At 46.2% G+C, this 16,545-nt stretch overlaps 1 protein-coding gene across 1 annotated transcript in view; it reads left to right on the top strand.

Moving 5' to 3' along the window:
* Nucleotides 1-16,545, top strand: part of LOC141995064 (coiled-coil domain-containing protein 33-like) — a 318,466-nt gene that overhangs the window by 98,650 nt on the left and 203,271 nt on the right. Inside the window, exon 2 of the mRNA XM_074965846.1 lies at nucleotides 2,856-2,989. Coding sequence (XP_074821947.1) covers nucleotides 2,956-2,989 — 34 coding nt within the window. The 5' untranslated portion in view covers nucleotides 2,856-2,955. The remainder of the gene's footprint in view (nucleotides 1-2,855; nucleotides 2,990-16,545) is intronic.

The following is a 16,545-nucleotide window of genomic DNA, read 5'->3' as shown; positions in this document are numbered from 1 at the left end:
GTCATCTAGTCCAACCCCCTGCTCAAAGCAGGACCAATCCCAATTAAATCATCCCAGCCAGGGCTTTGTCAAGCCTGACCTTAAAAACTTCTAAGGAAGGAGATTCTACCACCTCCCTAGGTAACGCATTCCAGTGTTTCACCACCCTCCTAGTGAAAAAGTTTTTCCTAATATCCAACCTAAACCTCCCCCACTGCAACTTGAGACCATTACTCCTTGTCCTGTCATCTTCTACCACTGAGAATAGTCTAGAACCATCCTCTTTGGAACCACCTCTCAGGTAGTTGAAAGCAGCTATCAAATCCCCCCTCATTCTTCTCTTCTGCAGACTAAACAATCCCAGTTCCCTCAGCCTCTCCTCATAAGTCATGTGTTCCAGACCCCTAATCATTTTTGTTGCCCTTCGCTGGCCTCGATCCAGGCGCTCGTAGCCATGCAGGCAGAGCACTACCACACCCGCCCCCACCCCCGCAGCCCTTATCCCAAAACTCTTTCCCTTGTGCCCCCATGTCATCTCCAACCCACTTTCCCCAACATCTGGGTTCTTATCGCCACCAGCTGCCTCCAACACCTGTAGCTTCACCACCCAGCCCTGAAAACTATGACCCTTACCCACTGCACTCAACCCCCATCACCATGCAGTGTAGCCATCCTGAAGTGCAGCACTCATTGCACAGCACTCCAGACAGGAAGGCTGAGTATGATAACAGGACATATGCAAATCTGTGATTGTACCGTTCCCCACCCCATTCCCTTGCCCTTTCTGTTTCCCAAGCAGTTGTGTTTCTTTTCAATAAATGAATTTTCTTTTCAATAAATGGATTTTTTGGCTTTGAAAACATTCTTTATTATTGCATAAAGTAAAAGATATCTTAGCCCAGGAAAGAAACAGGCATTGCAAGTCAGCATAGCAAACACAGATTCCTACTAACATTGGAACCACTGCACTTCACTCCTGTGCAAGGCACCAGACATTACTGGTGGCTTTCAGCCTCAAATTGCTCCCTCAAGGCATCCCTAATCCTTGCAGCCCCGCGCTGGGCCCCTCTAATAGGCCTGCTCTCTGGCTGTTCAAATTCAGCCTCCAGGTGTTGAACCTCCGAGTTCCATGCCTGAGTGAATCGTTCACCCTTCCCTTCACAAATGTTATGGAGGGCACAGCATGCGGATATAACCGCGGGGATGCTGTCATCGGCCAGGTCCAGCTTCTCATACAGAGAGCGCCAGCAGCCCTTTAAACAGCCAAAAGCACACTCCACAGTCATTCTGCACCGGCTGAGCCTGTTGTTGAACCGCTCCTTGCTGCTGTCAAGGCTCCCTGTGTAGGGTTTCATGGGCCACAGCATTAAAGGGTAAGCGGGGTCTCCAAGGATCACAGTGGGCATTTTGACTTCCCCTACGGTGATCTTCTTGTCTGGGGAAAACGTCCCAGCTTGCGACTTCCTGAACAGGCCAGTGTTCCGAAAGATGCATGCGTCATGCACCTTTCCGGGCCAGCCTGCATTAATGTCAATGAAATGCCCAGGCTGATCCACAAGCACCTGGAGAACCATAGAGAAATACCCCTTCTGATTAACGTACTCGGAGGCTAGGTGGGCTGGTGCCAGAATTGAAATATGTGTCCCATCTATCGCCCCTCCGTAGTTAGGGAAACCCATTTGTGCAAAGCCAGCCACAATGTCATGCACATTGCCCAGAGTTACGGTTCTTCTGAGCAGGATGTGATTAATGGCCCTGCAAACTTGCATCAACATGATTCCAATGGTCGACTTTCCCACTCCAAACTGGTTAGCGACCGATCAGTAGCTGTCTGGAGTTGCCAGCTTCCAGATTGCAATAGCCACCCACTTCTCCACCATCAGGGCAGCTCTCAATCTCATGTCCTTGCGTCGCAGGGTGGGGTCGAGCTCATCACACAGTCCCATGAAATTGGCTTTTCTCATCCGAAAGTTCTGCAGCCACTGCTCATCATCCCAGACTTGCACAAAGATGTGATCCCACCACTCAGTGCTTGTTTCCTGAGCCCAAAAGCGGCGTTCCACGGTGGTGAGCACGTCCATGAATTCCACAAGCAATCTCGTGTCATATGCGTTAGTCTAGTCGATATCATCATCCGAGTCCTCACTGTCACTTTGGATCATAAGGAATAACTCGACTGCCAAATGTGATGTGTTGGAGAGGCTTGTCAGCATATTCCTCAGCAGTTCGGGCTCCATTCCCGCAGACTGAAAGGGAAGACAGAGCGCGCAGTACAAAAAACGTTGAAAGATGGCGCCAAATGTGGACGGAAGCACAGGGATTGCTGGGATGTGAACCGATGCATCACGGGGCGTTGGGACAGGACACAGAATGCGCCACACCTCCTGCCCCCTTCCCACAAGCCACAGCACCAGAATGGGAAAAGGTGCTCTGTGGGATAGCTGCCCATAATGCACCGCTCCCAATGTCTCTGCAAGTGCCGCAAATGTAGCCACGCCAGTGCGCTTGAAGCTGTTAGTATGGACAGACTGCAGCGCTTTCCCTACTGCGCTCTCCGAAGCCTGGTATAACTCAGAGGTGGCTGCATTTTGCTGATTGAGGAAATGAACCTATATACACACCCTGCCAAATTCATCCATTAACTTTAGTGGCATTATGCCAGGCATGAGTTTGGCCTGTAGTCAGTAATACACTTTGGGATGCTTTGAGGTGAACAGGCCATATGAATGTAAGTTATTAGGTCTCTGGCTTGGGCATGAAGGGAAGGGGCATTTGTTCCTCTGATGTCTTCAGTTCACTGCAAGGCTTTGTGCATGTCAATGTGGATGTACCCCTGCTGTAATGTTGAGTGGTTGTTTTTTCTTCTTCTTTCTTAGTAAAAGCAGCTCTGATGTTGAGAAGAAATTGGAAGCCCAGGGGGTGACTCATGTGTCTTCTGAGCCTACACACTCTCCTACCTGGGAGGAGAAGGTGACCATGGAAATTGATGCAGAAGATGCAGGCCATGAAGGTATGGTTTCTGAAGAGAGCCGAATAGTGGGTAGTGGTGAGGGAAAGGTGAATATCAGTGAGATGGCCTGATTTCTCCAGTCACTTACACCTGTGTCAATGTGACCAGCTCAGAACCATCCCACTTCACATTTGCTAATGACTTCCCAAAGGCAAGGCGCTTAGGAGTCAGGCCCCTTAGGTGTAGCTATGTATACAATTGTTAACTATCCTTATGCTTCAGGGCATGAGCTGATCATCAGCTAGGGACAGGAAGAAATTCCACCCATGATATAGGGTTGCAAAGTTAAGCTCTCATATAGAACTTTTCATCAGTAGATCTCAAAGTGCTTTACAACAGAGGTCAGTCTCTTGATCCCCATTTTACAGATGGGGAAACTGAGGCACAGAGCTGTGACATGATTTGCGTATGGTCACTCAGCATGCCAGTGGTAACCATGGAAATAGAACCCAGGACTCCTGAGCCCCAGTCTAATGCCCTATAAGACAGAAGTTCAATACAGTTTTATGTTCTTGTTTTGGAAAGAATCAGGATGGTGTGCTTAAGAATAGCCATACTGGGTCAGACCAATGGTCCATTTAGCCCAGTATCCTGTCTTCTAACAGTGGCCAATGCCAGGTGCATCAGAGAAAATGAACAGAACAGGGCAGTTACTGAGTGATTCCTGTCATCCAGACCCAGCTTCTGGCAGGCAGAGGTCTAGGGACACCCAGAGCATAGAGTTGCATCCCTTACCATTTGGACTTAACTTACTATGGCATCCATGCTGGTACTGCAAGTAGCACATTGATAGCAGTGGGTAAAGCCAGATAGGGTTCAGGCATGTTATGCACACTTTCCTCTGAATTCCCAGAGTGCACCATAAACTGAGTACTCATCCTCCTACTCCAGCCCTGCCTCCCTCACCCAGCCCTGCTAACACTGCTCAATGCTGACTTGCCATAATCTTCTGTTGTAGTTCTGGGTCCTCATTCAGGTCTGGACCTGATTTTTAGAAATGCTGAGCACTCACAACTCCAGTTGAAGTCAATGAGAGCTGTGGAAGTTCCGCACCTCTGAAAATCAGCCCCTGTAAATGGGCCCATGAATAGCTCTGCCAACGCACTTCAGTCCTATTATGAAACAATGTTCTGGGACTCCCCCATAGCTGTGGAAATCCATTCCTGTGGATCTGCAGCGTGCCTGCTAATCCATTCCTGGCTCTGCACACAGCAATATCAGTGTACCTGAATCCTCACCTGGTATGGTTCCACTCCCAGCTCACACCACAGCTTTGCCAGTCCCCCTCAATTCTGCTCCACAGCATGCCTGATTGTTTTTCCATCATTACTAATTAGAAGCTTCCCTGCTGCAGTGATGGTTAGGCCTTATGGCTTGATTGTTCCAATGGCAGTGTAGTTAAGTATACAATTATAATAATGTAAATGGCATTAGAGTTTGTGATTAGATTAAAATCAGATGCTTGCAAAATGAACACTGAGGCCAAGTGGAAATTAGTCATAGCATTACATGTAATTCTATTAACACTGCTGCTTAAGTGAAATAAAAAACATTTGATGTACTTACTGTACTTAACTGCCTTAGGCTAACAGGAAGTGGGGGTGCAGAGAGAGACTAAAATAACTGGGCCAGATCCTCCTCTGGTGAAAATCAACATAGTTCTGCTGACTTCAGTGGAGTGACACCAGCTGAGGATCTGGCACTCTTTGTGTGTAACTATACCTATATATGCTTGGAGATGAGATATATAGCATAAAACGATTGCTGTTTGGGTTGTTGGGTTGGTTTGATGCTGTTTGGTTGATGTCAGGGATAAAGCCTTTACTGGCTTTAGAGCCTTTAAATGTGGGCATGTGTAGCTCTCCAGAAGCCAACTCAAGGAAAAATTGTTCTTCCTGGAGACTAAGAAGTCTAGTTTCTGTAGGTGTCATTAGACAGTTTAAAATACCTTGTTGCCCCAATGAGGCTGACATCGTGATTTACCCCAAACCTGGCCTTTGTTTGTTAAAGTTACAGGGTCATATGACCCTATCTTAGTCACTGGCCAGTCAAATCATTAGGGTTTTTTTCTACCAAAACCTATTGCCCCAGTAAGGACAATACTGCTTAAAAGTATTGTAGTCCACATGATCCTGTTTTAGATAAGAGGCAGTGCAAGGAGGCCTCAATCCTCTACCAAGCTCCATAGGAGCAAACACCAGTGTGTGCAGGTGCCCATTGCAGGATTGGGGCACAAGGCCAATATCTTTAAGTGACTAGTCCTTTTGGGTGGCTCCGTTTTTGGGATACCTTCAAGGGATCTGTTTTTCAGAAAGCACTAAACACCAGCCCTCAAAATCATGCCCCTTGAAGTGACCCTAGAGTGACAACATGGCTACAGGTTTAGATACAATACAGTCACTCTCATTTAAAGAGCCACATACATTTGTATACAGTGAGAGAGCAGTACCATTGAGGCATGCAGTGAGAGCTTAACCGTGAAAGGTGCAGAGCACTCTGACCTGATCCAGCAAAGCATTTAAGCTTGTGCCCAACACTAAGCACATAAGTAGCCCCATTGACATTAATGGGATTATATATGTGCTTAAATTTAAGCCCGGGCTTCGCTGGTTGAAATCAGAGTGTTGAGCAGGACCAAGCCCGGTCGAGGTATAAAGCAAGAATGCACAGTCTCTTGTAGTCCTGATACATTTCTGTCCTGCAGTGGTTCCCAGATGTGTATTATCCCACTTAGAAAGGAGAAGTGTTTATAATCCCCTGATGGATTAATTTTGACCAATTTGTGGGGAGTGTAATTACCCTACCTATCTACCATTGGTACTTCTGTACCCCCTCATAGAATCATAGAATATCAGGGTTGGAAGGGACCTCAGGACGTCATCTAGTCCAACCCCCTGCTCAAAGCAGGACCAATCCTTTTTCCCCCGATCCCTAAATGGCTCCCTCAGGGATTGAACTCACAACCCTGGGTTTAGCAGGCCAATGCTCAAACCACTGAGCTATCCCTCCCCCCATCTTAGTATCTGAGCACCTCCCCATCTTCAATGTATTTATCCTGCCAATAGCTTAATGTGGCAGGGCTGTGCTGTTATCCCCATTGTACACAGGGGGAACTGAGGCACACAGGGTCCCACAGGGGAGTCTGTGGTAGAACAAGGAATTCAACCCAGCTCTCAACTTCCAGGCTCTCACCCTAATCCCTGGGCCATTCTTCCTCTCATCTTATCCTCGTTTATGGGACGGTGACTTGTTAAGTTCTGGGTTTTCAAATCATTTTTCAAAATTGCTTTTAAATGACTCAGAGCATCATCCCTTCTTGGGTGCTGAGAATCTGTTCCCTGCTCTTGAGTTTGTCTTCCATCCTAGTCACAAGTCTCCAGCCTCTGAGGTGTTGGTGTTGGCAACTGAATTTGCTCCTATTGGAGAAAAAATGGAGCCTTTGGACTCATACCTGCAAGGAGCTCTGCTGGAAGTGCAATAACTTTTGCAACCAAGGACTTCTGTTTAACAAATCTGATTGCGCTCTCTTTGCAGGCTATCTTGGGCCCAGTCCTGCAGACCTTTCTCAAGCAAAACTCCTGGAGCATATCTACACTTGGAGCTAGGGGTGTGATTCCCAGCTGGAGGAGACAGACCGTGTGACCTCTGATAGTGCTAGTGTGTTAAAATAAAGTGTAGCCATGGCAGCATGAGTGGTGGGATGAGCTAGCCACTTCAAATGCATGCTATGGCCGGGGATGTCTATGTACTCAGGGCAGTTAGCCCATCCCGCTGCTCCACTCCGTGAGGTGGGGTTTGCCCTCCAGCTCCATGTGTAGACATAGCTGATAAGAAATGCTGTTCCAGAGGTGGGTGGGTGGTTGGATAGCTAGTTAGATAAAATACATAAAGATGCACCCTTCCTAAAGCCCTGCAATCATTTTCAAATGATACAGTCAAGTAGCCAGGTCAACCACTCTGCTCTACAAAAAGCAGCTGTCATCAAAGAAGGCGGCTCAAACCAATACCTTCCACATCCAGCCCCAACCCTCAGTGAGGTGTGTGCATGTGCAGGCAGGGACTCAGTGCGTTGCTGTTTTAGAAGGGCTTGATCCAGTAAAGCACATGAATAAGAACATAAGAATGCCCATACTGGGTCAGACCAATGGTCCATCCAGCCCAGTATCCTGTCTGCTGACAGTGGCCAGTGCCAGGTGCCGCAGAGGGCGTGAACCTAACAGGTAATGATCAAGTGATCTCTCTCCTGCCATCCATCTCCACCCTCTGACAAACAGAGGCTAGGGACACCATTCCTTACCCATCCTGGCCAGTAGCCATTAATGGACTTAACTTCCATGAATTTACCTAGTTCTCTTTTAAACCTGTTATAGTCCTAGCCTTCACAACCTCCTCAGGCAAGGAGTTTCACAGGTTGACTGTTCACTGTGTGAAGAACTTCCTTTTATTTGTTTTAAACCTGCAGCCCATTCATTTCATTTGGAGGCCCCTAGTTCTTATATTATGGGAACAAGTAAATAACTTTTCCGTATTCACTTTCTCCACACTACTCATGATTTTATATACCTCTATATATAAAGTCTCCTCTTTTCCAAGATGAAAAGTCCTAGTGTCTTTAATCTCTTCTCATATGGGACCCGTTCCAAACCCCTAATCATTTAAGTTGCCCTTCTCTGAACCTTTCTAATGCCAGTATATCTTTTTTGAGATGAGGAGACCACATCTGTATGCAGTATTCAAGATGAGGGCATACTATGGATTTATATACGGGCAATAAGATATTCTCCATCTTATTCTCTGTCCCTTTTTTAATGATTCCTAACATCCTGTTTGCTTTTTTGACTGCCGCTGCACACTGAGTGGACGTCTTCAGAGAACGGTCCACGATGACTCCAAGATCTCTTTCCTGATTAGTTGTAGCTAAATTAGCCTCCATCATATTGTATGTACAGTTGGGGTTATTTTTTCCAATGTGCATTACTTTACATTTATCCACATTAAATTTCATTTGCCATTTTGTTGCCCAATCACTTAGTTTTGTGAGATCTTTTTGAAGTTCTTCACAGTCTGCTTTGGTCTTAAGCAGTTTAGTATCGTCTGCAAACTTTGCCACCTCACTGTTTACCCCTTTCTCCAGATCATTTATGAATAAGTTGAATAGGATTGATCCTAGGACTGACCCTTGGGGACCACTAGTTACCCCTCTCCATTCTGAAAATTTACCATTTATTCCTACCCTTTGTTCCCTGTCTTTTAACCAGTTCTCAATCCATGAAAGGATCTTCCCTCTTATCCCATGACAACTTAATTTACATAAGAGCCTTTGGTGAGGGACCTTGTCAAAGGCTTTCTGGAAATCTAAGTACACTATGTCCACTGGATCCCCGTTGTCCACATGTTTGTTGACCCCGTCAAAGAACTCTAATAGATTAATAAGACATGATTTCCCTTTACAGAAACCATGTTGACTTTTGCCCAATAATTTATGTTCTTCTATGTGTCTGACAATTTTATTCTTTACTATTGTTTCAACTAATTTGCCTGGTACTGATGTTAGACTTGCTGGTCTGTAATTGCTGGGATCACCCCTAGAACCCTTTTAAAATATTGGCATTACATTAGCTAGCTTCCAGTCATTGGATACAGAAACTGATTTAAAGGACAGGTTACAAACTATAGTTAATAGTTCCGCAATTTCACATTTGAGTTCTTTCAGAACTCTTGGGTTAATGCCATCTGGTCCCAGTGACTTGTTATTGTTAAGTTTATTAATTAATTCCAAAACCTACTTTAGTGTCACTTCAGTCTGTGACAATTCCTCAGATTTGTCACCTACAAAAGACGGCTCAGGTTTGGGAATCTCTCTAACATCTTCAGCCGTGAAGACTGAAGCAAAAAATTCATTTAGTTACTCCGCAATGACTTTATAGTCTTTAAGTGCTCCTTTTGTATCTCAATTGTCCAGGGGCCCCACTGGTTGTTTAGCAGGCTTCCTGCTTCTGATGTACTTAAAAAACATTTTGTTATTACCTTTTGAGTTTTTGGCTAGCTGTTCTTCAAACTCCTTTTTGGCTTTTCTTATTACATTTTTACACTTAATTTGGCAGTGTTTATGCTCCTTTTTATTTACCTCACTAGGATTTGACTTCCACTTTTTAAAAGATGGCTTTTTATCTCTCACTGCTTCTTTTACATGGTTGTTAAGCCATGGTGGCTCTTTTTTAGTTCTTTTACTGTGTTTTTTTAATTTGGGGTATACATTTAAGTTGGGCCTCTATTATGGTGTCTTTGAAAAGTGTCCATGCAGCTTGCAGGGATTTCACTCTAGTCACTGTACCTTTTAATTTCTGTTTAACTAACCTCCTCATTTTTGCATAGTTCCCCTTTCTGAAATTAAATGCCACAGTGTTGAGCTGCTGAGGTGTTCTTCCCATCACGGAAATGTTAAATGTTGTTATATTATGGTCACTATTTCCAAGTGGTCCTGTTATAGTTACCTCTTGGACCAGATCCTGCGCTCCACTCAGGACTAAATCGATAATTGCCTCTCCCCTTGTGGGTTCCTGTACCAGCTGCTCCAAGAAGCAGTCATTTAAAGTATCAAGAAATTTTGTCTCTGCATTTCGTCCTGAGGTGACATGTACCTAGTCAATATGGGGATAATTGAAATCCCCCACTATTATTGAGTTCTTTATTTTAATAGCCTCTCTAATCTCCCTTAGTATTTCATCGTCACTATCACTGTCCTGGTCAGGTGGTCGATAATAGATCCCTACTGCTATATTCTTATTAAAGCATGGAATTACTATCCATAGAGATTCTATGGAACATGTGGATTCATTTAAGATTTTTACTTCATTCAAGTCTACATTTTCTTTAACATATAGAGCTACTCCCCCCCACATGACCTGTTCTGTCCTTCCAATATATTTTGTACCCCAGAATGACTGTGTCCCATTGATTGTCCTCACTCCACCAGGTTTCTAGTGATCAATGGCTCCATGTCTAGTTGGCAGCCGGTGTCAAGTGGAGTGCCCCAGGGGTCGGTCCTGGGGCCGGTTTTGTTCAATATCTTCATAAATGATCTGGAGGATGGTGTGGATTGCACTCTCAGCAAATTTGCAGATGATACTAAACTGGGAGGAGTGGTAGATACGCTGGAGGGCAGAGATAGGATACAGAGGGACCTAGACAAATTAGAAGATTGGGCCAAAAGAAACCTGATGAGGTTCAATAAGGATAAGTGCAGGGTCCTGCACTTAGGACGGAAGAACCCAATGCACAGCTACAGACTAGGGACCGAATGGCTAGGCAGCAGTTCTGCGGAAAAGGACCTAGGGGTTACAGTGGACGAGAAGCTGGATATGAGTCAGCAGTGTGCCCTTGTTGCCAAGAAGGCCAATGGCATTTTGGGATGTATAAGTAGGGGCATAGCGAGCAGATCGAGGGACGTGATCGTTCCCCTCTATTCGACATTGGTGAGGCCTCATCTGGAGTACTGTGTCCAGTTTTGGGCCCCACACTACAAGAAGGATGTGGATAAATTGGAGAGAGTCCAGCGAAGGGCAACAAAAATGATTAGGGGTCTGGAACACATGACTTATGAGGAGAGGCTGAGGGAACTGGGATTGTTTAGTCTGCGGAAGAGAAGAATGAGGGGGGATTTGATAGCTGCTTTCAACTACCTGACAGGTGGTTCCAGAGAGGATGGTTCTAGATTATTCTCAGTGGTAGAAGAGGACAGGACAAGGAGTAATGGTCTCAAGTTGCAGTGGGGGAGGTTTAGGTTGGATATTAGGAAAAACTTTTTCACTAGGAGGGTGGTGAAACACTGGAATGCATTACCTAGGGAGGTGGTAGAATCTCCTTCCTTGGAAGTTTTTAAGGTCAGGCTTGACACAGCCTTGGCTGGGATGATTTGATTGGGGATTGGTCCTGCTTTGAGCAGGGGGTTGGACTAGATGACCTCCTGAGGTCCCTTCCAACCCTGATATTCTATGATTCTATGATTCTGTGATGCCTATTATATCAATATCCTCCTTTAGCATAAGGCACTCTAGTTCACCCATCTTATTATTTAGACTTCTAGCATTTGTGTACAAGCACTTTAAAAATTTGTCACTATTTGTCTGCCCTTTTCTGATGTGTCAGATTCTTTTTTATGTGAATGTTTCTCATCTGATCTGGCCCATATTTTATCCTGTCCCATCCTCTCCTCCTGATTAAAACCTAGAGTCTCTATCAATAGACTCTCCTCTAAGAGAAGTCTCTGTCCAATCCACATGCTCCTCTGCAGCAATCAACTTTCCCTCATCTCTTAGTTTTAAAACTTCTCTGCAACCTTTTTAATGTTAAGTGGCAACAGTCTGGATCCACTTTGGTTTAGGTGGAGCCCATCCTTCCTGTACAGGCTCCCCCATCCCAAAAGTTTCCCCCAGTTCCCCTCCTCCCTACACCATTGTCTCATCCACACATTGAGACTCTGAAGCTCTGCCTGCCTACCTGGCCCTTCAGCGAGTGACTTCAGCGAGGCTGTTTGCATGCTTCCAGTTCAGCATGTGCTCAAGTGCTTTGTTACATTGGGGTCAGAGTGTTGCAGGATCAGATTGTAATGAAAATACACTAGAGTAAACTATTTTGCTATGATTTAAAGTATTTTCTGTTTTCTTGGCCTTCTATTCTCTTTCTTTTCCTCTGTGGCTGAGTTCTTGCCTCTCTTCTACCCAAGATATGAGGAGTCCAGTGCTTAATTTGTGCCGGGGCTTGCCAAGCCTGAGCCCCAGCACCTCTAGGCTTGGCAGTTCACAGCCCGGCACTTCCAGGATTGCTGCACCAGTTATGAATGTAAAATAATTGCTTGAGCCCCAACACCTCTTTAATTACTAAGTAAACACTGGAGGAGTCACCTCATTTATCACCCTGTTTGCACTCTGAGGGCTCACCAAGCAGTGGAGTGTGATCCGATATCAAAGACATTCTAGTGGAACAAATTATTGGCTTTAATGTGGCACAGAGTGTTTTACTGCTTACTGCTTAAATGGCAAGTCTTTTCGCTTTCCACAAAGGTCTCTGAGAAAAACAGTCTGCATATATATTGAGCTGTCTTTTAAAAGTAACAGCAGAAAAACTTATAACTCCAGTCAGAGGATGGAAAGACAGGGAGAGAGGAGACTCTGTTGTCTCGATTCACCAATCTATCCCTGTTTGGCAAAGCACTTCAGCATGTGCTTTAGGCATGTGCTTAACGTTAAGTGCTTTGCTGAACTGGGATGGACTTAAGCACATGCTTCAATGCTTCACTGCACCGGGGCCTTGGGGAGAGAAGAGTTAAATTATCCATCAGTGCAATCAGTGGTAGGGAGAGCTAAGTGTAAATGGCAACATAACAAGATGTGGGGTGGTTTTAATTGATTTGCCTTTGACAAAGAAGTAAGGTTTGTGGTTTTCTCCCTCTGGTTCTCCTGGGGGCAGCAGACATCGCTGTGATACCATAGGGTTAAACTGGGGTCACCAAAGGCGTTAAAATCAGTGGTTTGTCATGGAAGGCGAAGAGGGAGTGTGCGAGGGGGTTTATCCCTTCCTGGGGAAGTGGCAGCAGGCTGTTGCTGTGATGATGGGGGTCAGCAGAAAGCAAGGCCAAGTTAATGATAGGGTAGGCCAGATTCCATTCTTCGGGTGACAGGTCCAACATGTCAAACAAGCCTCTCCACTCCTTCAAGTGACTTGAGGCACAAAAGAGCCCTGCCAGGGGAAGACAAAGCCGAGAGTTAATGAGTCATGTTTCTTTCATGGAGATACAAAGCGAGGGCCTTCCCTGGCTCAGAGCTGTCTAATCAGGTCAGTGAGCTCTCACAATGCAGCTGAGCTTGGTCTGACTTGTGCATTAGGGCAGTGAGTGGTGTCCAGGGTGCAGGTATTGTATCCTCCAAGCCATTATCAAGCTTCATGCTTCCCTGGTGACTGATGGGATTCAGTTTGCATGGTCTCCCCAGAGCAGGGCTTTCAAGGGAAATGGCCTGTAGCCATCCCCGATCTGGGCTGGGAGTCAGCATGGTGTCCATTGTAAACAGAGCCTGGACTGGGTAGGATCTCAGAGGAGACGCCTGCTGTAGAAACCCTGGTGCTGCCTTCAAGAAGTGGTGTTCACAGAATAATAGAATATCAGGGTTGGAAGGGACCTCAGGAGGTCATCTAGTCCAACCCCCTGCTCAAAGCAGGACCAATCCCCAACTAAATCATCCCAGCCAGGGCTTTGTCAAGCCTGACCTTAAAAAGGAAGGAGATTCCACCACCTCCCTAGGTAACGCATTCCAGTGTTTCACCACCCTCCTAGTGAAAAAGTTTTTCCTAATATCCAACCTAAACTTCCCCACTGCAACTTGAGACCGTTACTCGTCGTTCGGTCATCTGTTACCACTGAGAACAGTCTAGATCCATCCTCTTTGGAACCCCCTTTCAGGTAGTTGAAAGCAGCTATCAAATCCCCCCTCATTCTTTTCTTCTGCAGACTAAACAATCCCAGTTCCCTCAACCTCTCCTCATAAGTCATGTGTTCCAGTCCCCTAATCATTTTTGGTGCCCTCCACTGGACGTTTTCCAATTTTTCCACATCGTTCTTGTAGTGTGGGGCCCAAAACTGGACCCAGTACTCCAGATGAGGCCTCACCAATGTCGAATAGAGGGGAACGATCACGTCCTTCGATCTGGTGGCAGTGCCCCTACTTATACATCCCAAAATGCCATTGGCCTTCTTGGCAACAAGGGCACACTGACTCATATCCAGCTTCTCGTCCACTGTAACCCCCAGGTCCTTTTCTGCAGAACTGCTGCCTAGCCATTCAGTCCCTAGTCTGTAACGGTGCATGGGATTCTTCCGTCCTAAGTGCAGGACTCTGCACTTGTCCTTGTTGAACCTCATCAGATTTCTTTTGGCCCAATCCTCTAATTTGTCTAGGGCCCTCTGTATCCCATCCCTACCCTCCAGCATATCTACCTCTCCTCCCAGTTTAGTGTCATCTGCAAACTTGCTGAGGGTGCAATCCACACCATCTTCCAGATCACTAATGAAGATATTGAACAAAACCGGCCCGAGGACCAACCCTTGGGGCACTCCACTTGATACCGGCTGCCAACTAGACATGGAGCCATTGATCACTACCCATTGAGCCCAACAATCTAGCCAGCTTTCTATCTACCTTATCGTCCATTCATCCAGCCCATACTTCTTTAACTTACTGGCAAGAATACTGTGGGAGACCGTGCCAAAAGCTTTGCTAAAGTCAAGGAACAACACATCCACTGCTTTCCCCTCATCCACAGAGCCAGTTATCTCATCATAGAAGGCAATTAGATTAGTCAGGCATGACTTGCCCTTGGTGAATCCACGCTGACTATTCCTGATCACTTTCCTCTCCTCTAAGTGCTTCAGAATTGATTCCTCAAGGACCTGCTGCATGATTTTTCCAGGGACTAAGGTGAGTCTGACTGGCCTGTAATTCCCTGGATCCTCCTTCTTCCCTTTTTTAAAGATGGGCAATACATTAGCCTTTTTCCAGTCGTCCAGGACCTCCCCCGATCGCCATGAGTTTTCAAAGATAATGGCCAATGGCTCTGCAATCACATCCGAGAGTGCTAAAGGAGTTGGCGGATGCAGCGCATCCGGACCCATGGACTTGTACTCATCCAGCTTTTCTAAATAGTCCCAAACCACTTCTTTCTCCAGAGGGCTGGTCACCTCCTCCCCATGCTGTGCTGCCCAGTGCAGCAGTCTGGGAGCTGACCTTGTTCATGAAGGCAGAGGCAAAAAAAGCATTGAGTACATTAGCTTTTTCCACATCCTCTGTCACTAGGTTCCTTCCCTCATTCAGTAAGGGGCCTACACTATCCTTGACTTTCTTCTTGTTGCTAACAAACCTGAAGAAACCCTTTCTTGTTACTCTTAACATCTCTTCCTAGCTGCAACTCCAGGTGTGATTTGGCCTTCCTGATTTCACTCCTGCATGCCTGACCAATATTTTTATACTCTTCCCTGGTCATTTATCCAATCTTCCATTTCTTGTAAGCTTCTTTTTTGTGTTTAAGATCAGCAAGGGTTTCACTGTGAAGCCAAGCTGGTCGCCTGCCATATTTACTGTTCTTTCTACACATTGGGATGGTTTGTCCCTGTAACCTCAATAAGGATTCTTTAAAATACAGCCAGCTCTCCTGGACTCCTTTCCCTGTCATGTTGTTCTCCCAGGGAATCCTGCCCATCAGTTCCCTGAGGGAGTCAAAATCTGCTTTTCTGAAGTCCAGGGTCTGTATTCTGCTGCTCTCCTTTCTTCCCTGTGTCAGGATCCTGAACTCGACCATCTCATGGTCACTGCCTCCCAGATTCCCATCCACTTTTTCTTCCCGTTTTGTGAGCAGCAGGTCAAGAAGAGCTCTGCCCCTAGTTAGTTCCTCCCCCACTTGCACCAGGAAATTGTCCCCTATACTTTCCAAAAACTTCCTGGATTGTCTGTGGACCACTGTATTGCTCTCCCAGCAGATATCTGGGTGATTGAAGTCTCCCATGAGAACCAGGGCCTGCGATCTAGTAACTCCCGTAGTTGCCAGAAGAAAGCCTCGTCCACCTCATCCCCCTGATCCGGTGGTCTATAGCAGACTCCCACCATGACATCACCCTTGTTGCTCACGCTTCTAAACTTAATCCAGAGACTCTCAGGTTTTTCTGCAGTTTCATACTTGAGCTCTGAGCAGTCCTCCCTCCTGCTCCCTTACACACGATGCAACTCCCCCACCTTTTCTGCCCTGCCTGTCCTTCCTGAAGAGTTTATATCTATCCATGACAGTACTCCAGTCATGTGAGTTATCCCACCAAGTCTCTGTTATTCCAATCACATCATAATTCCTTGACTGTGCCAGGACTTCCAGTTCTCCCTGCTTGTTTCCCAGGCTTCTTGCATTTGTGTATAGGCACTTGAGATAACTTGCTGTTTGTCCTGCTTTCTTGGTATGAGGCAGTAGCCCTCCCCTCTCACGCTCGCCTGCTCGTGTTTCCTCCCGGTATCCCACGTCCCCACTTACCTCAGGGCTTTGGTCTCCTTCCCCCGGTGTACCTAGTGTTGATGGTACTCTTCCCTCTGAATCAGCATTGTCCGGTGCCCCAATGGGGTATTGTGCTGTCTGAAGTGCTGACTTTTGGCTGTGACATAAAACAGGCCCTGAGCACTGATCACCCTAAAATGCGCCCACGTGCTGTTTCAAAGAGTTGAGCTGTTGAATCCTGACCCAGTTCCAGGGTACGTAATTCTATTCTGCATCCCTACACTGCCTGCTAGCCCTGCAAATACCTATTCTTCTGGGCAAAGTCAAGTCCCCTCCTAACAATGTTTAAAACTGTAGTCCAGGTATGCAGCAAGAGGTCTGCTTCCCTTACCAAGTAGGAGCTGGGTGGCTGATGTATAACTTCAGAGCACTTTGGGAACATCCAAGGTGAAAGGCACTAGTGCAGGGGTGGACAAACTACGTCCCGGCCTGTGAGCTGTTTTAAGCCGGCCCGCGAGCCACACCATGCC

Source organism: Natator depressus, chromosome 10, assembly GCF_965152275.1.
Source record: "Natator depressus isolate rNatDep1 chromosome 10, rNatDep2.hap1, whole genome shotgun sequence".
NCBI lineage: Eukaryota > Metazoa > Chordata > Testudines > Cheloniidae > Natator > Natator depressus.
Note: the sequence above shows the minus strand (reverse complement) of the source record. Positions and strands in the feature narration are given on the sequence as shown.